Genomic DNA, 24,058 nt, shown 5'->3' on the forward strand with positions numbered 1-24,058 from the left:
TTATCAATTCACTACAAACACACGTTAAAGGGTTCTACAGAGATCCTTCAAAGGACAACTTTTTTCTGTTTGATTTTACAGTCTACTGAAGAACTGATTCACTGAATAATTGAGTTTTTTTTGTTTCTGTCTTTATCTATATATAAGCTGTTTTTTTTTTTTTAAAAAACATACCATAATTATAATCTTCTCTTTTAGCTCTTTCCAGCCGCTCCCATGCTCGTACATCAGGAACGCCTATGATGTTAGTGAGGGTGGTGATGGAGATGTTTCCAGTTTTTTGGTGATTTCCTGTGGCTGAGATTCCACAGTGCTCCTCTCATCATGTCTGAAATATCCACATGCACTTCCTGTGCTGACTGCATGCTGTTCCTTCAGAAAAAAAAGAAAGAAAGAAAGAAAGATGAACAAGAAATAGACCAAAGAAAAAAGAAAAAAAGAAAAATGGGTTAAAAAAAAACAAAAAAAAAGAGAACTGATTCAAAGAACCGATTCGTTCATGAACGACTCATCACTGTTCATTCTCCTGTACCGAAGGTGAAGCTGTTTCTAGACTAAAGTTTGATTCTTTACATTTAAATATTATCTACAGAACGCGAGCTATGAGGTTAATTTATCTAACAGCCAATGTAAGTATTTTGAAATAAAAATGAGCTTAATTCCTCCTGCACTTTAAGTCATTCAGGTGCATGGTGAAGTTTAGTTCATGTTTATAGACAACAGGAAGTTTAATCTCTTTAAAGATCAGGATTTATGGTTAAAGGGAATATTTACAGATTTATTAGATAGATCAGATGTGCTGCTTTATTCACGCTACAAACCTCCGCTTGTAGTAGCATGACTCATCCACTAGATGGCAGCTTCTGACTTGAAACAAATCTACAGCAGCGTCTGGGTCTGAACACGACCCTCGTGTGGTTTATCTGATAAAGAAAGGCGTTTTAATTAGAGAGAGAGAGAGAGAGAGAGAGAGAGAGAAAGAAAGATTTTACAAAGTTACTTAGCCTCCATCTTCATGCTCTCTAAATGGGTTCTCAGGTTCCTCTTCTCTTCCACATCTCTCGTCTCCTTGTCTTATCATGTCTTCATCGTGTGTTTTCTCTCCTATTGTTTTTTGTTCCTCTCTCTCATCTCCACTCCTTTCCCCGTCTCTCTTCTTGTCTCCTCTTTTCTCACTGTCTCTCCTCTCGTTTCCTCTCGTCCTCTCCTTGAATATCTAATTAGTTTGGGATGGTTACTGTCAGGTTCTGAGATCAGACTTCAGGTTTCAGCACATAAGCGGACACTTAATTACCTGCTCACGTCTTCACAGATGAAAAGCCAAAGCTGAATTATTCACAAGCTAATCACACGGTGTAGGATGAACGAGAAAGAACGAGAGATGAGGACAGTATGAAATACTGAGAATAGGGTAGGATAGAGAGCACTGTGATGTGTTCCTATAATAATAATAATAATAATAATAATAATAATAATAATAATAATAATAATAGCAAGTAGAAGAAGGCTAGAGTTTTACAAATGCAGGAAAAAAAAATCACTCATCTTTCTCGTGAAGGAAAATTTTACAAATTCTGTCTGTTACACTGGAGACTCCTTCCGTATCTGTTACATAAACATCTCCTTACACGTTTTTTTTTGTTTTAATTTAAATCCCTGGAGGGCACGGTGGCTTAGTGGTTAGCACTTTCGCCTCATACCTCCAGGGTTGGGGTTCGAATCCCGCCTCCACCTTGTGTGTGTGGAGTTTGCATGTTACCCCCGTGCCTCGGGGGTTTCCTCCGGGTACTCCGGTTTCGTCCCCCGGTCCATAAGACATGCATGGTAGGTTGATTGGCATCTCTGGAAAATTGTCTGTAGTGTGTGATTGTGTGAGTGAATGAGAGTGTGTGAGTGTGTGCCCTGCGATGGGTTGGCACTCCGTCCAGGGTGTATCCTGCCTTGATGCCCGATGACGCCTGAGATAGGCACAGGCGGTAGAAAATGAATGAGTGAATTTAAATCCCCTTTATGTTGAAACTTGGTAACACTGGTCCATTGTAAGCTGTTACTATGGAAACGATAAAGCGTCTTCGTATATAAACCGGATTGAATCACATTTTCAATGAGAACTTTCTTGTTCTCTCTCTCTCTCTCTCTCTCTCTCTCTCTCTCTCTCTCTCTCTGTCATTATAATTCTGCTTTTGCGTGTCATTAAATTAGCTGAGTGCTCTGCAGGCCCTTGGGGTAGATGAGGAAAGCAGCGTGGCTAATGACCAGGCCTCTGCTTCACTCACCAAAACAAGGCTTTCATCTCGACATCCGAGAAGCATCACTGCATCTGATCTCTCTCCAAAACTCCGGACATTTCAGCTTTTTATCAGCCTGAATGCAGGAGTGCGCATCCCATCTTACGTTTCCCGCCAATCAGCTAAATCCCGCTTTGGTTCTATCGCTCCTAAGAGCACTATCTGGGGTTACGAAGTGCTTACAATGCTAATACATCATGGATTGTTCCTGCATCAGCCCTGAATGTGTTTCATGATAACTGTTTCCCGTCACTGGTGACGCAGCATCTTTCCTTTCCTCTGTCCACGTACCAGATGGAATAAACAAACTAATCCAATCACCAGACATGGCAAACTGGTAAACAACATCGCGGGACGGAGCGAAGCAGACGGTAGATCATTTCTCGATTTAATCAGCCGTCGCCTCGTTGGCGCTGTAGAGAAACCAGCCAGAGCAGGACGTCGCTGAAGAAGTCTGAAAAACTCAAACTGACTCACTTTCTAGTTAATTTACTAGTTTGCTACATATGCTAGTTAAAATTTTCTAGTTTACTTTCCTTGCTAGTGTACTTCCAGTCTGTTGGGCTTTCATTGTTAGGTTTCTTTTGCTTTCATTTGATAGTTTGTTGTCATTTGCTTTCAGTCTGTAGATCTTTTTTGACTAGACTAATATCACTTACTAGTTTTCTGTCATTTGCTAGTTTGTGATTATTCACTGGTTAGCCTTCACCTGCTAGTTTAATACACCTGCTAGTAGTTTCTGCTACTAATACAGCATTTGTTTGACTGTATATTTATAATCACACCATCTAGTGTCACCCATATGAGGATGAGGTTCCCTTTTGAGTCTGGTTCCTCTCAAGGTTTCTTCCTTACCAATTTAAGGGAGTTTTTCCTCCCCACTGCTGCCTGAGTCACCTCAGACCTGCTCATTGGGGATAAATACATATACTTACATACATACATACATACATACATACACACTGTGAACTATATATATCTTGAATTTTTATTATATTAATTCTTTATATTTCTCCTTATGTTTACCTTCTGTTCTATGTTTATGTTCTGTAAAGCTGCTTTGAGACAATGTCCATTGTAAATAGTGCTATACAAATAAACTTGAATTGAATTGAATAGTTTGACCCTAATGTTTATTTGCTTATTGTTTTTTTATTTATTTTTTATTTTTTTGCTGAATAGCTTTCAATTACTAGCTACCTTTCATGTGCTAGTTTTGTAGTCGCTAGTTTTCTATAAATTGATAGTTTGCTTTTTGCTGACTAAATTTTGGTTGTTTGATAGCTAGCTTTCATTTGCTAGTTTTTACCCACTACAGTACATAGCTTTCACACGGTAGTTTTCTTTCACTTGCTAGCTTTCTCAAATTGCTAGCTTGTTTTAATGAAAGCACATTACTATTGATTATATCTTTGACTTCTAAAAAAAATAAGACCCCAATATCAGTTCCATCCATCAGTCTTTATTTCCAGACAAAGTGACACAGAGCTGTAACACTGCACTGTGGCCATATTTACAGTATTACTTGACACCAATCACAGTCTAAACACTTCACTCTAACAGAACAATCTCAGCTGTTTGATCGGGAGGTAAAGTTTGCGCTGGATCAGACGGCGCTCATCGCAAACCGGCCTTGTGGATTTTGGTGCATGGTGATGTCGAACCTGAGAGGTGAGAAGAGCCGTGTTTGCTCTGTGAGGATGTGAATCTGCCGTGCTCTTGTCTGGGGAATTTCTCCAGTGAATCCTGCTGCGGAATCAAGAATCAAGTACAGGGTCGAGTCGATGAAACAGAACCAATCCTATGTTATTATAAATACACATTCGGAACGAGCCACAAAAAACATCACCGATTTCTTCATCTGAACTTAATTCTGTGGTAAATATTTGTTTATTTACACCATAAACAGCGCAAAATTAGTTGGCTAACTGACAGTTGTCTAGCTAATGAAGTTTTTTGAAACCCCAGTGACATTAGGGTGCATTGTATCAGATTATTACATAGCTAGCTAGCTAGCTAGCCGATTTCAATCCTAATTACCCAATGTATCATAGTCACGAAATACTGCAAGTTACAACTGTACAGTTCATAAGAAATAGCCTGAGCTACTTTATTAGTTAGAAATAATTAAATTATACAGAATTATACTTTACAGAAATTCCAGCTAGTAAGCTATAAATGGTTAAACTTACGTCAAGTTATGTGAGTCATGTTAGCTTGTTAACTAGCTAGCTCACTACCTAACAGACAGAATATAAGGCAGATGACATAATATATCAACTCAATCTTAAAAGATCAGAACAGTCAATAGGAAGGTTTAGCCTAAAGGAAATGTTTTGTTCATTTATTAGATACTGCTCAAGCAAAAGGCTAATTATTTTTTTTTTACATCTTTGCTATTAAATGCAAATGATTAGCAATTAGATTTCCCCCTGTATCTCTGGGTTCTGCTGTGTGACAAGTAATAGAAAATGATACACACCTAATGAGAAAATAATATACAGTAAGCTAATCGTAATCATCTAATAAGCAAATAATATTTAAAAATAAAAGTGATAATCCAATCAGTCCAATGAGGAATAAACGTGACGCTGAAGCAGACGCCTACATCAGCTCGCATTAGTGTGACATCTCGTGTTTGATGGACCGTCAGAGATTTGACTCACCAGCTGTCTCGCCATGGAGTCGAGGAGGTTCTCTATGTCTAACACCCACATCTGCAGCGACAGAAAGAGAAAGAGAGAATTTTAAAAAGAAGGAGAAAAAAAACACAGAAATCGAGCGAGAGAGGAAAAGGAGGCAACGGTAACTTGGGTAACTGAAACAAACACACAGACGCATAAATCATTTAAAGGGAACCGGATCTTCACCCCCAAGTGAGAGTCATTAAACATGCTGTTTTCTGCAGGCCAACGTATGCTCAGTCATCATCCTGCACTTCACTTCAACCCCTCACATTGTATATCAACAATATTATGGCTATTTGGCTGGACTTACAGGCTAATAAGCAACAGATTCCATCCGTCTCCCAAACAAAGAACTATAACACGAGACTTCCTTTAACACAACGAAACAGCGGGAAAACAGACGAGTCTTACATCGTAGCTCTGTCTCCTCTCCATACTCCACTCTCTCACGTCCCTCCAGTGTGGTGGTAAGCTAATATTCGCCACAGTCCGAGACTCTCGTGAAGACATTTTCCCAACACAAAATCTCAAAAGCTGTTTGTTTCAACTCCTGAAAGCAGATGGTTTAGCAGTGATGAGTCGCCGTGATGGATAAAGGCTGGAAACCAGGTGAAGATGAGGAGATCGGTGTCCCTTTTGTGTAGTAATTTAATACAGGAAACTGACCCAGGTTACTAGGGCATGTGACATAATCTGTTGATATGGCAGAAGGTGGTCTTTCACACGTGGTGTTTGTGATGGACTAAAGATAAAAAGCTAATTATGTTTTTACATATTGAATAAATTTGGATAAGAACATTTTGGAGTGAATGAAAGAATGAAAAACTAACTAACTAACTAACTAACTAACTAACTAACTAACTAACTAACTAAATCCCTAGGTATAACAATTAACCCTAACCTTAACCCTGGGCATGTTTCTAGACATGAATTTCTTAAAACACATATTTTTATATTGGCTTTTCCACCACCTTCAACACAAAACTAATTAAAATCCTTTCCAAAAGGCTTAGAAGAAGCACTCAGTTAAATTAAAAATTCTTGAGTCTTTCCCAGTCCTTATCTTTAAGCACCCATGAAGCTGAGCTCTAACACACCTGGGTAAAGTCTCAGTATTAATTAAGAAGAACTTCATTAGTTTCAAAGTGGAAATGTTAGATTAGGAACACTAGATAGTGCACAGGGACATTTCACTACCAGAACTTTAACGAATGATGCTGCAAACTGTTTTCAACCAAAACTCTGCTTTCCTCCATCATTCTTTTCTCAATACCCTACTGCCTTTAACTCACGACTTCCACCAACACACTGCTTTTGCCAATTACATTACCTTGCATTTGGTAGACATCCTTATCCAGAGCCACTTACATTCTATACCACTGAGCAATTGCCGTGCTCAGGGGCCCAGTAGTGGCAACTTGGTGGACCTGGGATTTAAAATCTTAACCTTCTCCAACACCCTACATCTGCCCCTGACAAGCTGCTACTTTCAACACTCTGCTCTCAACCAGTATCCTGCTGCCTCAAAACCATTTCCTTCCCAGAGAACGATGCTACACTCAGCTCTCTGTTACACCAACGTCATATTTTGAACCAGCACCTTACTGCCTTTCAACACTGTATTCAACTATTATGCTGTTTCTTCCAACCCCCAGCTTTCCACCAACACCCTGCTACCTCCAACACTCTGCAACCTCCAACACCCTGTTAGCTACATCACCCAGCTTTCCACCAACACCCTGTTACCTACAGCACCCAGGTTTCCACCAAAACCCTGTTACCTACAGCACCCAACTTTCCACCAACACCCTGTTACCTACAGCACCCAACTTTCCACCAACACCCTGTTACCTACAACACCCAGCTTTCCACCAACACCCTGTTACCTACAACACCCAGCTTTCCACCAACACCCTGTTACCTACAACACCCAGCTTTCCACCAACACCCTGTTACCTACAACACCCAGCTTTCCACCAACACCCTGTTACCAACAACACCCAGCTTTCCACCAACACCCTGTTACCTACAGCACCCAGGTTTCCACCAACACCCTGTTAACCTACAGCACCCAGCTTTCCACCAACACCCTGTTACCTACAACACCCAGCTTTCCACCAACACCCTGTTACCTACAACACCCAGGTTTCCACCAACACCCTGTTACCTACAACACCCAGGTTTCCACCAACACCCTGTTACCTTCAGCACCCAGCTTTCCACCAACACCCTGCTTCCCCCAACACCCTTTTTCCACCAACACGCAGCTTTCCTCCAACATGCAGGCATTTGTCAGAATCTGTGGAAAATGTGGACTTAGATGACCTAAACTTTGCATCTCTTGTTGAGAGCCTGGAAGATCTAAAGTATAAAAATGCTATTGCCTTGTTAAATACTGCTTTACTTGCACATCACTGTCCTGCCATTGTCATGTTTCTCTTCTTTTCGACTTGCTGCTGACCTTAAACCTGAAGAGAGAAGATAATTTATAACTTGCTTCAGTTAAATTTCTGATGCCATGTTACAATAATCCCTCTTCTCATCTCATCATGCTGTGGAGGTCTAGTCTTAGCTTTAACATCTCTCCACAATGAATGTATTGACAAACATCATCTTATTTGCACAATTATTAACAAATAGGTAATTTTGATAAAAATGGAGCTTGACTAGTTGAAGGCTTAATCAGGGTGAAGTGTGTAAACCCCCGGGTTCTAGTAGCACGAGGGTCTGCTGTGGATACACCTGATCTTCACACACACACTCACACACACATGCACAACCCTGCATGCCAGAGCTCACACATCACCATGGCAACTCGACCGATAAGAGGAGAGACGGATCAGTCTCGGGCTCGCAGCCTGTCTATCTCCTCTTGTGCAAATCCAGAAAAATCAGCGTGCTTCTCATACATCATACATCGTGTGCTGAGTTCTTGCTAGATTTTATCCAATCAATCTAAATCCTGATGTTTCCCTGAAAATAAATAAGTCATTTATCCTTTTAAAGAAACATTTTAAAATAAGCCACACATAATCATACCGTCATTAGCTGCCCGAGAGGTGAGATATACTGTATATAATTATCTCATAGTGGATCATCCAAACAGACCTCAAAACAATGAAATACAGTTTCCTCATGATTCTCAAATAACTAGACCAACTGATTTATACCTCTTTCAATCATGAAGCTAATAGCGTGACACTACGGTCACCTCCTTAAAGCTAAATAGCCTAGCTACTGTAGCTTGCACTTGTTCTTGGTCCTACATGTGCTTTTGTCTGCTTGCTAGCTAGTTGACTCGCTGCTGTATAAGCTATTTAGCGGTAGAGTCTGTGACTAGAGTTTCTTAGCTGGCTATAGCTAGCTAGCTAGCTAGCTTATAGCTCTGTTTCAAAATGTTTTTAAACAGACGACTCATCGGAAATGCTAAATATAAATAGCTAAACAGCTACTTTTTTGTGGTTGTTAGCTATTAGTACGATTCTAAATAAAGTAAGTTTGAAATACGTTGAGATCGTGGTGCTGTTTTCACTACACAGCTAAACTAGCTACAGAATCTCGATAGCTAGCTCATTACAGTTAACCTTCTGCTGTGCATTGTGGGATTTTAGCGTATTAGCTAAACTTTGTGTGTTATACCTGACACGCAGGTCTGTACGTGAAGAAGCGATGGTCACTGGTGCACGTTGGTGTTGTCGCTCTGCACGTATGCCACGTCCTTGTCATACAGCTCGTCCGGAAGCCTGGGGTGGGGAGGTGGGGGGGGTTTAAGGGGCAGAAGGAGACAGGAAAGTGAGCAAAAGATGGAGAGCAGAGACACAATGATATGATGCACATCAGGGTGAATTAGTCAAGATGAGGAGAAACGACAGTGACGGCCCAGCGAGCGCTGTGAGGGTCTCCTACCATCCTGAGGGGAGGATTATAACAGCATCGTGATGCTTTCATCAGCCTGGTTTATATAACTTACACACACACACACACACAAACATGCTCTCAAACACACACATTTACACACAGAGCTTGGAGAAAATTAAGAAACCCTCATATTTTTTTCAATTTTCCACATTTCCTGTCTGATCTAATTCTGGAGCTTATTGCACCCAGGAGCTTTATAAACTCACCTCACTTCTTCATGAGGTTTCAGGAGCTTGTTTCAGGTTGAAAAAAAAAGAAAACAAAATATTTTACAAATAAAAGATGTTGCAGGTTTTGAAGATGGGCTGTTTTCACACTGCGCTTCACCCTGCCGGTTATGGTGGTTCTACACGCTGTATTTGAACCCTTTTAGAGGAACGTTTCACACATGGGATTTAGAAGCAGGGTTTTACTCGAGGTTATGAAACTCTGCTCTGAAGCTCCTGAGATGTTTTCCCCTCATCATGGTGTGAAACGTACAGCGTGAACGATGCTGTGTTTCATCTACAGGCGACAGTGCGTTATAAGCAGCTCATATATAAGCTCTATATAAGCTCAGATCATGTAATTTATACAGTCAGTGTAACACTGTCTGGTGTGTTAGTAGCAGTTACAGCATCTGGGGAGAAAAAAATGACGTGAAAATGGTGACGGATCTCAAAGAATGAACGTCTGGTCAACGACACAACATTATTTAAAGGCTCTCATGCTGATCATGACTGCTGATGGTGCAAATAAGTAAAAGGTTATCCAGGGTTTGTTGATGTACAGTGTGAAAGGTCAGATGATGAAGAGGAAGAGTTCAGTGTTAAGAGCACTGTTTCAGTACTGACACGGGAGACTTAAACAAAATCCTCCTTATTTACACACAATACACCTTTTTATTCTGATTATAAACAAAGCTCCTGCTGTAGACGAAACTGTGATGGAGCCGTTGCCATAGAAACCGTAACAGTATCATTAATTAGTATTAGAGCGAGCACTAATTAATATAAACCTGAAGCACATACTGGGTCTTCGCTTTTGGGGGATTTAATAAGCCACACGGTCGGAGATTTCTGTGGCTCGGCACAGGCTGTGGTGTCATTCGCAGAAACGTGTCTCATCTCGTCACGTCACACTCCCACCAGAACAGAACATGAAACGTTGTGTGTGTGTATGTGTGTGTGTTTTTCATGAAGAACATGTCCTGCAGATTCTTCTGCTCTTCCCTCTCCTAGCTTGTAGAACGAGGAGTGGAATGATTTGCTAATCCACGCTAATATCAACAAAACTATTTCACTCTCATGGCTTGTGCTATGAATCTCACAAACCTCCCAGAAAAGACCTTTTTTTTTTATATGGAGGATTGGAAAGCTTTCCAAAAGCCTGCTGTAAACATGAAGGACGAGCTCTTAAACTATGCGTGACACGAGAGTTCAGTGTTTGAGTTCTGCAGTGATACGAGCTCCTCCTCAGCACCTCGGGGCCTCTCTGCTTTTCTCTCTTTTCATTTTACATCCCTGAAACGACCCACTGGATACATCTTCATTAGAGTGTTTCCAAATAAACCTCGATCGTATCAACGTATCATCAGTGTGTTATTTTGTGTGTGTGTTAGCTAATGAGGCTTTAATAGCATCAACATCATCATCATCATCTCTGTACTCTGCTGTAATGAAATTTTTTCAGTTCTTTTTAGCCGAATCATAGAACCCACCAGGGGACGTGTTGACGTACAGAAGTGACCAGAGCTGCATATTGATGCCGTAATGAGATAAGAGGAGGATGTACCGCAGGCCTGTGTGCCGTTAAACGAATAGAGAGAGACTTCGATTCTTACATTTGCATCGAGTTTATGCTGAAAAAAAAAACAAACTGCAGGAAACGACGGAGTAAATTTGGCGCTGGTGGACAGAAAACCACAGTTTAAAACAATAATGCTAAATACTGAGATCTCAAAGAGCCAGGAAACAAGTGCTTGCTTTATTCCATCTCTATCTCCGCCCTGACCACACCCCTTGTTATTATCTTCTTTTACATTGTTATTCTTATTATTCTTATTATTATTATTAGGACCCAATGTACTGCTAAATGCTGGAAATCGTGTCTGCTTCATGCTAAAGGGACCATTTTTTAATGCTCCATGCTTTTGCAACAAAAAAAGTTACCCTTTAACTGAAAATAGTATAAAAAATGCTAGTAATCTAATTAAAGATGCTAATTACCATGATAAATCTACTGAGGCAATATTGTGAATCAGTTGTGTATTTTTTTTTTGACATGATCATAACGATCCTGAAATGTCTCGCTGACATCCCGAGAAAAAGTTTTCCGCATTTCTCACTATATACGATGTGATTATTACTCAGTTGGTAACGTGACAAATTTCTGGGCCAGAAACCAAAATGTAAGCATTTGCATGACAATTTTACAACTTTTCTTCCACTTTTCTAAAGTGTCTCTAAAGAGCTTGGGTTTATTACTGTACATGTCTGTAAAGAGGGGCACGGTGGCTTAGTGGTTAGCACGTTCGCCTCACACCTCCAGGGTTGGGGTTCGAATCCCGCCTCCACCTTGTGTGTGTGGAGTTTGCATGTTCTTCCTCGGGGGTTTCCTCTGGGTACTCCGGTTTCCTCCCCCGGTCCAAAGACATGCATGGTAGGTTGATTGGCATCTCTGGAAAATTGTCCGTAGTGTGTGATTTGTGTGAGTGAATGAGAGTGTGTGTGTGTGTGCCCTGTGATGGGTTGGCACTCCGTCCAGGGTGTATCCTGCCTTGATGCCCGATGACGCCTGAGATAGGCACAGGCTCCCCGTGACCCGAGGTAGTTCGGATAAGCGGTAGAAGATGAATGAATGAATGTCTGTAAAAACAGCTGAACATTAATGATCCCGGCTTTAATAAAAGAAATCACTGGAACCTGTTCAAGGTGTCGAGTTTCCGTAAAACTAAAATCGTACCAATCGCTAATCAGCTACTGAATAAACTCGCTCCATATCTGAAGAAATGCTCGGTCGTGTTTTGACCCTTGCTCTTCTAATGACCTTCATCTTTATTTGTTTTCTGAATAAACTTCCAGCACGTGGAGCCTCAAACAAAAGCACGTGATGATATGAGTCCCGAGGAAATGGTGGAATACGTGGTGTCTAATTTTTTATTTTATTCACAGGAAATTTTAATAAGCATTTTAGGATCTGAGGTCGGCCGTTCGACATCACACGTGACGTGACCTGTCTCACGCTCAGGTGTTTGAGTGATAGGACTGTAGCAGGTACAGCCAGGCGCTTCACCGTCTGCATGGCTTCCCCTGAGCCCGGATGCTAATCCGTCTGATGGCTGTTTGCGCATTCTCAAAATACCAGCACAAATGCCAGTGGTGGGTTTTTAACTCCCTCTTCGCAGGAGGAGAAACTGTTTATTTATTTTTTTTTACGGATGTAGAGACGCTGGCATCTCGAGCGCAACCTTGATTTGCGCTGATAACTCGAGTGCTCCGGCTGTGAGCATGAATATTCACCAGATCCTTCAGTCGCTGCCTGCAGTGAGCTGCCTTAACAACGAGCACAGACGAGACGCTTTTAACGCACCACACATAGAGATCCAGCACCTTTTTACATAAAAAATCATCCATTATATAACAGAATATTTTCTACACAATCATCAGCGCACGTTTCACACCTGGACCTTTTCATTTCCACATGGTCTAATTTTTGAACATGTACTGTGTATAAACAAAAAGTAAAGCTCTATGATAAAAGGTCGAAAATCTGCCAGGCTTTTATAACCTTTATTTATTTTTGCTTTCGCCATCTCTAGGAACGCTTAAGTGCTCAGAAAGAAAGAAAAAAGAAAGGTAGAATTTTCTGTCTTAAAAATCAAACAAGGAAAACTGAGAAATAAAAATCCACCCAGAATAACTAGCTAGTGTAGCATCTTAAACTTAAAAATGTATCTCCTAATTGATAAATACAGTATTTTTAGGCCACATGAAAGAAAGACAACTAAAGAAGGACAGAAATGCAGCCCGTCTCCCTTTAAAGGACGAGTGCTAGCTCTACTCACGGTTTGACCCTGTTGGAAAAGCGTCGACGCAGAATAACGGCCACTGTGGTGAGCACCATGATGGTAGTGCACATAGTCCAGTGGCCGCTCAGACCCTCGAATTAGCCTCCACGATCCTTTCAGCTTCTTGCCGCCATCACCCTTCCTCAGCAGTAAGTTAGCGGAGTTAGCAGGTGGGCTAGTCTCCCTCCTTTCCCTGTGTCCAAGCTTAAGATCCCGGATTAGCAGTCGGATAAAGAGAGCGTGCGGATCGACAGATGCGCGTGTGAGAATCGGACTGATTCGTCACATCACGTATCGCTAAGCTAGAATGATTAATGCTACTAGGAATGCTAATCCATGTGTGTGTGGCTGTGCGTAGCTCGGAGAGCAGTTACGTAAAGTCCACCGCAAAGTTTAGTGTACAGAATGTGCTGAGGTAAAAACGTCAGGAGACGAACAGGACAGAACAGAACATGCTAGGCTAATGTGACTGACTAATATGAATCAATGGCTCCTTTTTAAAAACAAACAAACAAACAAAAAAACAGTGCAGTTGTTGAAAACTTATGCTAGCTGATCTGAGCTAGCATTTTAGCACCTTAGCAACTTTAAATACCGAATAAACACATTAGCTTGAACTCCATCCACATGTACCGTGGTTCGATTCATTCTTTATGATTTCACTTATTTTCCCATCATGCAGGTGATTCGTCACTAATGTTTTGGCTAAACTAAAGATCCGAGATCTGGGTCGGGTTTAATCGCTCGATAAGCATAAAGGGACAGGAAACAGGAAAGTGTATCAGGCCGCAGTGCATGTGAAAGCCTGGCTTCTCCAGCTCTGTGTATCATCTGAATACATATCAGACGCTCATTAGCAGCGTTAACTAGCGAGGGCTTGTTAGCATTGGGAGGTCTGTCACTCTCTCATTAGTGACGGGGCTGCTGGAGTCATGTGGCCTGATGTCCTTTGGAATAACTTGTGGCTTGTGGAGAGATGTCTCATTATGTCCTGTAGGTGTAGGAGGTGTCTCATTAGGACTTCCCTCTTATCGCTCAGATATCTTTGAAAGGTTTGTGAAGAAAAAAAACCGGAACAGTAAAAATAAAAGAAACAACTTGTGTACTCTGTGTTCCACGAGCCCCATGGAAACGGAAACGTTTAGCGAGTGTTCCTTTAAACCAGGAGTCGAGTCAATAAAGGCGGCCAAGAGCTGCGCACGTTATGTTATTAATAACCAAACTGGCTGAAGCAGCTATTTTTATGTGAAAATTTTTTTTTAATTAATTTTACAATCATAATCATTTAAATTCACATAAGCAGCGTCTTAACTGCCGGGTCGAGTTAACTGATTTAACATGACGGCTTTACTGAAAAGATATATCGGTTATTATTGTCATCAGCTTCTGTTTATCTGTTAGTTATAACTGTTAGTTAAACATCTCATTGCACGACTCCTGATGATGTCATCAAGACTGAAAAAGAGTGAAAAAGACTGAAAGAATGAAAAAGTGTTTTTTCATTAAAAAAATAAATAAAAAAAAGAGAGAACACCGGGGGGCACGGTGGCTTAGCGGTTAGTACGTTCGCCTCACACCTCCAGGGTTGGGGGTTCGATTCACGCCTCCGCCTTGTGTGTGTGGAGTTTGCATGTTCTCCCCGTGCCTCGGGGGTTTCCTCCGGGTACTCCGGTTTCCTCCCCCGGTCCAAAGACATGCATGGTAGGTTGATTGGCATCTCTGGAAAACTGTCCGTAGTGTGTGAATGAATGAGAGTGTGTGTGCACCCTGTGATGGGTTGGCACTCCGTCCAGGGTGTATCCTGCCTTGATGCCCGATGACGCCTGAGATAGGCACAGGCTCCCCGTGACCCGAGGTAGTTCGGATAAGCGGTAGAAGATGAATAAAAAAAAGAGAGAACACCTTTGATATTAAAGGTAATTGTAATGAGTCTGTCTGTGTTTTGCCCTGTTTCTGTCTGCTGTCTGCCTTGCTGTTAATTGTTTGCTCCGCCCACTCATTTGTTACCATGGACACTAATTGCACTCTATCTCCCCCCCCAGGTGTATCGTCTTAGTCTCTGATTGTCTCTGCTTAGTGATTTGGTTCCTATTTGTTATATCTACTCTGTTTGTTCACTTCCCTGGTGTTGGTCATTGTTGAATGTTGGTGTCTATGTTCCTGTTTCCTGTGTGCTCAGTGTTCTGCCCTGTTTTGCCTGCTTGTTTGTTTGCCTGTTTCTTGTTTTGGTGTATTAAAAGACTGAACGGCATTTGGATCCTCACTCACCCTTGCCTCACTGCGACAGTAATATTCATCACACTTGTCCTGCATCTTTGTGCAGCAGGATTTATTCGTTTAAATGTAAAATGAACAGTTTTGCTTTAACAGCTTTGGAACTTTATCCCTAACTTTATCTCCTACCTTCTTTATCCTTTATCCAAACTACTTCAAACTCGGTTAATAGATTTAAGTTTATTTAACGCACCTGTGTACAGTCTTGGTGTCTTGGTGTCTTGTGTCAGATTCAGTACGAGACCAGAAGTGCATCATTAATTATTAATAAATACATTTCTATTTTTGCTATACCTTTGTAAAAAAAAAAAACAAAATTTAATTTAAATGATTTTTTAAATAATAATAATTTGTAATTTACAAGTATGTAACATTTTGTTCACGATTGCACTTTCTCATTCATGCTAGTTTAATTAAATTCATTTTATTCTCACGATTGATTTCTCCATGACGAAGTAGGAGTGTCAGTCATGCCGGATTATTTGTGTCCATGTGCTTAAACTATTATTAGTGCCGAGGATAATCCCTGCATCCCGAGAACGCTTCAGTCAGCAGTAAGGAGGAGATGTGCAGCAGGTCACGTGGAGGAGATCCGCTTCATCGGGAGGAGGTCTGAGTGTAATAACACAAGTGCGCCGGTCTTTATTTCTTTTCATTTTAAAAGTAGAGACAGAAATGTCTTCGTCAAATCTGTTTCTGGCCATATTTAAAGATTTTTAGATCCGCTGTGATATCAGTCGACATCTCTACTCGCCTGTGGGCTCCAGTTCTCGCCTCCGTCTGAAACAGAGCTGCTCAGCTTTGCCATTTCTCCTTTAAATATAGTCTCGCATTCTTTAGGGAGTCTGGTACAATTTGTCAAATCAATGCTGCCAAGAACTTCACAGGAACATACAGTTTAACAAACCAACCGCAGACTCTTCCACAGGGCTGTGTGGTCAAGATGTGATAGATTTCTTCTTGACGAGACTCTTTAAATATCATTTTAATCAATATCAATTTTCGTCTTGATTCAGAAACCTGTGTTCAAAAGCGGAGATTCGTTTTTTTTTTTTTAATCTTTTAAGATTCTGAAGCTTAATAAGAAAAGTGTAGAAAATATATCAGAGGCTCTGTGGCTCGTGGGCGGAGCTTCTGAAGCCAAGACCAATCAAAACATGCTTGGACTTTGTTATCTAATTAATAAAAGTTTCAGGAAATGCTTGGGACAAACTCATCACCACAAACACAGATGAGAGGACATGAGAACTTTATTCATTTAGTGGATTTTAGTTTCTCATTTGTACCAGCCACCACCCCATTAAACAGTCACACGATTAGCAGTGTCTATAAATATATATACACACACAAAGAGAAATCTAAACAACATCGTAATCCATATTCAAAGATTCCTGGACATCGATAAACAGTTTTGCTCACATATGTAGAAAAATATAAAGTCCTAGGTTTAAAAAGACAAGAACTTACTCACTCACGGGGGAACATCAAAAATATTAGGCTGAAAGAGAATGTGTGTTTGTGTGTGTGTGTGTCTGTGTGTGTGTGTGTGTCTGTGTGTGTGTGTGTGAGAGACAGTAAAACCTGGCACAGGATGTTTCACAGAGACAGGCCTCGAGCATAGCAGGTGGGCAACAGCCAGCTAATGGAAACATCTGTCAGGGGAACACAGGACACAGATGGAAGGGGAGAGAGAGAGAGAGAGAGAAAGAGAGAGAGAGAGAGAGAGAGAGAGAGAGAGAGAAAACACAAGAGAGTGAGAGAAAGGGAGAGAGAGAGTGTACAAGCGAGATACTGAGACAGAAGACGGAAGAGAGAGAGGTAGGGAGATGAGAAGAAATATGAGGATGAGAGAGAGAAAGAGAGAGAGAGAGAAACAGTATGTTGCCATTATGGATGAATAGTGGAGAGGTGTTTAATAAACAAGCCGTCAGGAGAAGCTCACTGTGTAGACAAACATCAGCTCAAACACACACACACACACACACCCACACACACACACACACACAAGCAACAGGAAACAACACAAAACGAGTCACGTTATATATTGTTGATGTATGTTAACCTAATACACACACACACACACACACACACACACACACACACACACACACACACACACACACATAGTAGAACAGTCAATCCTCTAGGCTAAGTGCTTATTGCTCTACTAGTGAGACTAAGGGCCCTGTCCCAAATGGCACATTTCATTCTTACGGTCCTCTTCACGAATCACAGGAACTCAACAGCACTCAGTACTGAAGACACTTAGCCATGACACTTGACACAATCATTCAGCTATTCCTTTTGAAATCCTGTCAGACGTGCTAGCGAGTTTTAGATTTGTTTCCTTACATCATTAACAAAAAAGAACATGACAAAAAGGAATCTTCTCAGAAATCCTGTCAGATTAGCTAATGTCATTTTGGCTAACTAGTGTGGGATTGCACAAGGACCGTAGTGCGTAGTGTGCTATTTGGGGCATAGATTAGGTATGTGTGTGTGTGTGTGTGTGTGTGTGTGTGTGTGTGGGAAAGACTCCTAAGGTATACACACTGTATTGTGAGTGTAGTGTGACTTAGGACACAACCACAGTGGACTGATGTTATAAACGTTGTGGTATTTATACACACTTTAAAGATTATATAATAAGTGATTTAGGACACAACACCATTAGATAAAGGATAGAGCATTTGTGATGGTGGGGATGGAGTTTAAGTGCCCTATATAGCGGATATGTTATGTGGATTGAGACATGTCCCCATTAGACAGCGTGTGTTGGTGTCGATGGAGTTTATGTGTATGTTCAGATGTTTTTGTTTTGTGCATTAAGTAGTGAATATGAATAATTAATGATGATGCAAATCTGGTGTTAATTCCATTACCTGCTTTAGTGTGCTACATAGTGCTCATGATTCGCAGTGTAGGGGATAGTGAGTATGCTCGTTGTCTGGACAGTCAGAAGCCATACTGCAGCGTCATTATCATGTCAAGTGCAGTGTGTGTGTGTGTGTGTGTGTGTGTGTGTGTGTGTGTGTGTGTGTGTGTGTGTGTGTGTAAATTCAAAATGACTGATTTCATTAGGTCTACATTATTGGTTGCTGTTTAGGAAATGCAGTACCTATATGATGCACACTCACACACACACACACACACACTCACACTCACACACACACACACTCACACACACACACTCACACACACACACACACACACAAACACACACACTCACACACACACACACACACACACACACACACACACACACACACACACACACACTCACACGCTCACACACACACACACTCACACACACACACACACACACACACTCACACACACACACACACTCTCTCTCACACACACACACACTCACACACACACACACACACACACACACACACACACACACAAAGTGTTGACTGTAATTACAGTAATTTATGATAATTACAGGTTTTTGTCTATGTAGAGCTATAATTACCTGGTGGACCTTTTCTTACAGTTTGGATATTTCAGGTATAAAACAGGTCTTTAACATGATTTAATTTCTCTACGTGTCTATCACGTGACTCACGTGTTAATTCTGCTCTGCGCTTATCTATAAAACAGTAATCATTTAATCACCGTCTTTTCGGGCGGAAATAAACACACCGTTGTCTCACATCTACACCAGCAAGCAACAAGTAACCAATGTAGTATAACATTTTGTAGGTGTGGCATTTTTTTTTTTTTACTTTAATATCTAAAATAATATCTTGTGTATAGACTCCAAAATTATTGGCACCCCTTGATGAAGATGGGTTAAAAATAGTATATGTCTTTGCAATTAATTATCTTAATTAGATGGATTGCAACAGATTAATTGATAAATTAATTGTTTAATGAGTGTTTTTTTTATTTTTTTTTTTAGATTTTTAAAAGCAGTTTTAATTTGGATTGTTTTTGAAGTTCAGAGGTTATTCCAGTGGGTTTATTGGATGTTAAAGAGTCCTTAGCTTCCAAAAAGGTTTCTGCTTAATAGTCGATAGCAGGAAACCGCTTCTTTATGGCCCTCTGCAGATACCCTCTGAAGCTTATCCACAAAGGGTTGGTGTGGGTGGAGGTTTTCAATCCAACCAAGCAGAAGCCACACCTGAGCTTATTGAAAGCCAACATCATCTTATTAAACAGGTGGAATCAGGTGTGGCTTCTGATTGGTTGGATTGAAAACCTGCACCCACAACAGTGCTTAGTGGATAAGATTGGACATAAGAAGTGTTCTGAAGTAGGACAACCAAAGAACGCATGTATTATTATATATTATATGCTGAAAAAATAAAGGCCAGGAGGTACTGAAGTATTTGTGAGACTTGATGGGTCTTTGAGGGTTCATTGGATAACTAAGGATTCTACTTGGAACCTCACTCTGACTGGTAAACAACTTGTTGTTATATAGAACCATTCAGAGTTCCCTCAGATGGACAAATCCAGAAATGTACGGTGTTAAACTAAGGGCTAACACTCTTTAGCAAATGGAACGAATGGTTCTTCATCAGTTCTTCGTTGGATTATTAAGTGTTCTTTACCTCAGTCCCTACGAGGGTTCTCCCAGAGAACCCTTTTTTTTGTTGTTGTTGTTGCTTGCTGTGTAAATGGTGGTTTGGTGAGATATAAATGTTCTTTAATGCCACCAAAACAGAAAAGGAAATTAAAACGAAGGTCAAAAAATAAATGATGAATTTATAGATTGCCTTATTTCTATTCTCTCTTATTTCTATTCCAAATCCCTGTATGTCCACAATATAAAGATTGTTGTTACAGATACAGAAGAACCAGAATAAATGATGATGTAGTGTAGTGAGTGTGTGTTTTGGATAAAACCAGTTTTTTTCTTTGACAATTGACTTTTCTTTTCAGAATATTGGTCAGGAGGGCAGTGAACCGGCAGCTCCTCAGACGGCTGAGCTGGACAGTTTGACCCAGCCCACCTCTTGGTACGCTCCAGTGATGTGCCAGTAGAGCAGTGCCATCAGCTTGGTCCAGGCCATCTGCACCTCGTCGGTGAAACAGTCGCCCAAGTCTTCAGAGAGAACCTCAAGGATCACACCACTTAGAATCTGAGGTGGAAAATGGGGAGAAGGCTTTGAGAAGAAGAACGGATTTGATTTGCTCAGCATCTTATAACACGACCTGAATCTTGATGAAGGTTCATGACATGATTGCTGTGTACCTTAAAGTACATGGGTTCCACTTTGTGTTTGACCGCATGGGCTTTCCCCACCAGCTCCAGCACGGACGAGACCTTCTCCGGATCGTGGAGGTTCTCCACCACTGTGTTGATGGCGTTCATGACACGGCATGCATGCTTCTTCAGCTGGGTGCTTTTCTCCATCTCCTCCGGGTCGTCCATGTCTCGAAACTGACTGAAGTACTGCTTTGCTGATGGGAAGTTCACAAAGAACCTGGAGTGGAAAGGTCAGAAAAACAAGGAAAGAGTGTATTATTATTATTATTATTATTATATGGTATATTATTATCATATGTTAGAAATATCATTCTTCAAGTTCTAGATACTGAGAAGAAATGAATAAGCAGTAAGTTGGTGTTTGTGTTGGGAGGGGCATCAGTATACACACTACACACTCTTAACATCCTCCTTCTGTACCTCTGAGAACCTCTTAAAGAGTTTTTCTATCATTCAGTCATTCATTCATCTTCTACCACTTATCCGAACTACCTCGGGTCACGGGGAGCCTGTGCCTATCTCAGGCGTCATCGGGCATCAAGGCAGGATACACCCTGGATGGAGTGCCAACCCATCACAGGGCACACACACTCTCATTCACTCACACAATCACACACTACGGACAATTTTCCAGAGATGCCAATCAACCTACCATGCATGTCTTTGGACCGGGGGAGGAAACCGGAGTACCCGGAGGAAACCCCCGAGGCCCGGGGAGAACATGCAAACTCCACACACACAAGGTGGAGGCAGGAATCGAACCCTGAGTGAGGCGAACGTGCTAACCACTAAGCCACCGTGCCCCCATTATTATTATATATTTATTTATTTATTTCTCTTCTGTTTTTATACTTCTGCTAACAATTTGAATGGATCAGCGGACAATTATTGGATACCCTTCAAAAACGTTACTAAGCGGAACTTGAAAAACACAGTTGTCAGGTTCTACAAATAATGAAAAAGGAAACATTTGAACATCATGAACTCCAGCACTGCAGACACTCCAGCAAATAGAACAAAGGGTTCTTCAGGGGAATTTATAAGAGTTCATTAAATAAGTAAAGGTTCTTAGCTTCCAAAAATGTTTCTACATAAGAAGACGCTGACACTTGTGTTCTATGCAGAACCATTAAGCGGTTCTCCCACAGGGATTTCCTTCAGGACGTATAAAAGAGGAGTCTCCTTTTGACATAGGTTTAAAGGATGAGTAAGGGTTCCAAAATATGTTCTACTTGGAATGTTCTAGAGGGTTCTCAAAGAGAGACCAAAGAATGTAGAGAGGAGATAGATTAGGGCTTCCTTCTTTAAGTTAGGAGTACCAGGATGTACAGTATATAAAATATAAAAAAGGTTTTTCTCTTGTCTGTTGGACAATTAATGGTTCTAATATTCCAATAGAATGTTCTATTTTCGAATCTTTTTATCCAGGGAAACACTGTTGAAGGGTTCTATCCATAATATCTGAAGGATTGTACAGAAACGTATTGCTTCCTTCTGCACAAGGGAACGCTGAGAAGTTCCGGAAAGACACTCCAACAAATATAAACTCATGGATTTGTGCAATGAGCTAGTGCGATTGTGATGGACGGAAGAAGATGTCTGAAAGGAGGGTCGCTCAGATGATGGAGGGATAAAGATTGGGGGTTAAGGAAGGGTGTCAGATAGAGAAAGAAAGAGGAAGAGAAGGAGGGTGGAACATGTTGGATGATTGCACTGCAGAGCTGAAGTGGTTTTGATGCTCTGACAAGAGGGATGTCATTAAGTCACAGCAGGGAAAATGAGAGGCAGGTGCAGAGAGACGGAGAGAAAATGGGAGAGAGAGAGAAAGAGAGATAGAGAGAGAGAGAGAGAGACATCTCTCTGCCAATATTTCTCTCAGTGTCTCTGCCTGCCAGAATGCCTCAGTGTTGATTATGAACATTCCATAATAAGCATGTCGAGCGGGAACTGGTCTAATAAAGCACGGATTGTGTAACCCTGTTTCTGCTTGAGATTCAGCGTAGTGCCTTCTACTCCCTTCAGAAAGGTTCGCTTTCATCCGACGTCCAGACGCTAATTAACATACTTTTATCGTACGGAAACACAAAGCAGGAGGAATGCGGCTATCAAGACCACGTCGTATTAACAACGGCTTTCTGGAGATTGACTTTCCGTGTTGCTAACATAAGCGAATCTGGGACTGGGAGCGTTAAAATGTTACGCTTAAAAGACTCTTTGACAATAGAAATCCATAGGAATGTGTATGTTTATACCAATTGTGCCAATAGCAAAGCCTTTCTGAGTAAATGGAGTTCACGCCAACCCCGAACTGACCTCCTCTTCCTGAACTGGTGTTTATGTAGGAAGTTATTTTAAGTGTCATCTAAACATGCCTTAACGTCAGAAACCCGATTGAAACCGAGGTGGACAAGAGCCAGGGATTTAGAGACCTCAGTGTCAAGGAGAAGGTTCGATGAGAGATTTAGGAGACGTTCCATTCATCTGGATGACAGATTCATAAAAGCCTTGATGAAACTCATGAGCCGGTTCATGTTGAAGGGAACGGATGAATGTAACCTCGGGTTCTATTAAATATTATGTCTGCTAACAGATAGTACAAGAAAGCCCATGCTAGGCCTGATTACACACGAGTGAGTGTATTTTTATTTGATGGAGCTCCGATCCTCATGTACAGTGTATACAGTGCTTAGTGATCTTCAGTCCACAATTAAAAAAAAAAGGCAAAACATACACTAGATTTGTGCTAGTATGATTTAAACTCCTTTAAACCGCACCGTTTTAAATTCTGGATTCTGATTGGTCAAATATAATTTATTGTAATTATTACCGTTTCTATAGTAACCGCTCTTTCTTTGCAGCACTTTGAGTTACAGCATAACTTCTGAGACCTGATCTGAACAATGCTAGCAGTTTATCTCCCATGACAGCGATGCTAAGTTTCTCGACTTGAATATCGTTAGCGTGACTCCGATCCTCGTTAGCCTGCGGGCGAGAACGTACTCGTGAAATTAAAATTTGATGACTTCTTCCTTAAGATCTTATTAGTTGAGCTTATTATTATATTATCTTTTATGCTGCCGGCGATGAATTTAAATGACTTCATGCTGCTCGGCCAAACGAGGACTTTTAATTAGTTTGAGAAATAAAAAGAACCGATGATGGAGAAGTGAGTTTTTAGGGTCTGTGTATTGATCTGGACATTTCTCAATCCTAGAAGGATCATTATCAATGATATCATGGATAACATCACATCCACACGAAAACGTTGGGCTTATGTTTGACAACCAGATGTTTTTTTTAATATATAATAAGAAATGGTTTCCTTAGTTACTCATCCCACAATGCAGCTTTGAACAGGACTAATTATAAACTAAGTACATATTCACACGTAATAAAAATAGAATATAATCTAATATAGTAGTCTGGTGAAATGTAATGATTAGAAATATGATGTCTTGTTCCCTCCCACTCACTTTAGTTCACTCATTATTTATCTTTGTTAAGTATTTAATATTAATATGTTGTTGTTTTTTTTTCCAAGAAAGAGCAATTACAAGACTCTCTTGCCAGTTTAATCATTTCCAAAAAAAAGTGTGAAATGGGATCACAAGCCAAAAATCTA

At 40.8% G+C, this 24,058-nt stretch overlaps 1 protein-coding gene across 1 annotated transcript in view; it reads right to left on the minus strand.

The window, feature by feature from the left end:
* Nucleotides 1-16,447: 16,447 nt before the first annotated feature.
* cygb2 (cytoglobin 2) overlaps nucleotides 16,448-24,058 on the minus strand; it is a 10,865-nt gene continuing 3,254 nt past the window's right edge. Inside the window, exons 2-3 of the mRNA XM_060868980.1 lie at nucleotides 20,422-20,653; nucleotides 16,448-20,308 (exon numbers count right to left, since the gene is read on the minus strand). Of these exons, the coding sequence (XP_060724963.1) occupies nucleotides 20,144-20,308; nucleotides 20,422-20,653 (397 nt within the window). The 3' untranslated portion in view covers nucleotides 16,448-20,143. The remainder of the gene's footprint in view (nucleotides 20,309-20,421; nucleotides 20,654-24,058) is intronic.

This window comes from Tachysurus vachellii, chromosome 4 (genome assembly GCF_030014155.1).
Source record: "Tachysurus vachellii isolate PV-2020 chromosome 4, HZAU_Pvac_v1, whole genome shotgun sequence".
NCBI classification, from domain to species: Eukaryota; Metazoa; Chordata; class Actinopteri; order Siluriformes; family Bagridae; genus Tachysurus; species Tachysurus vachellii.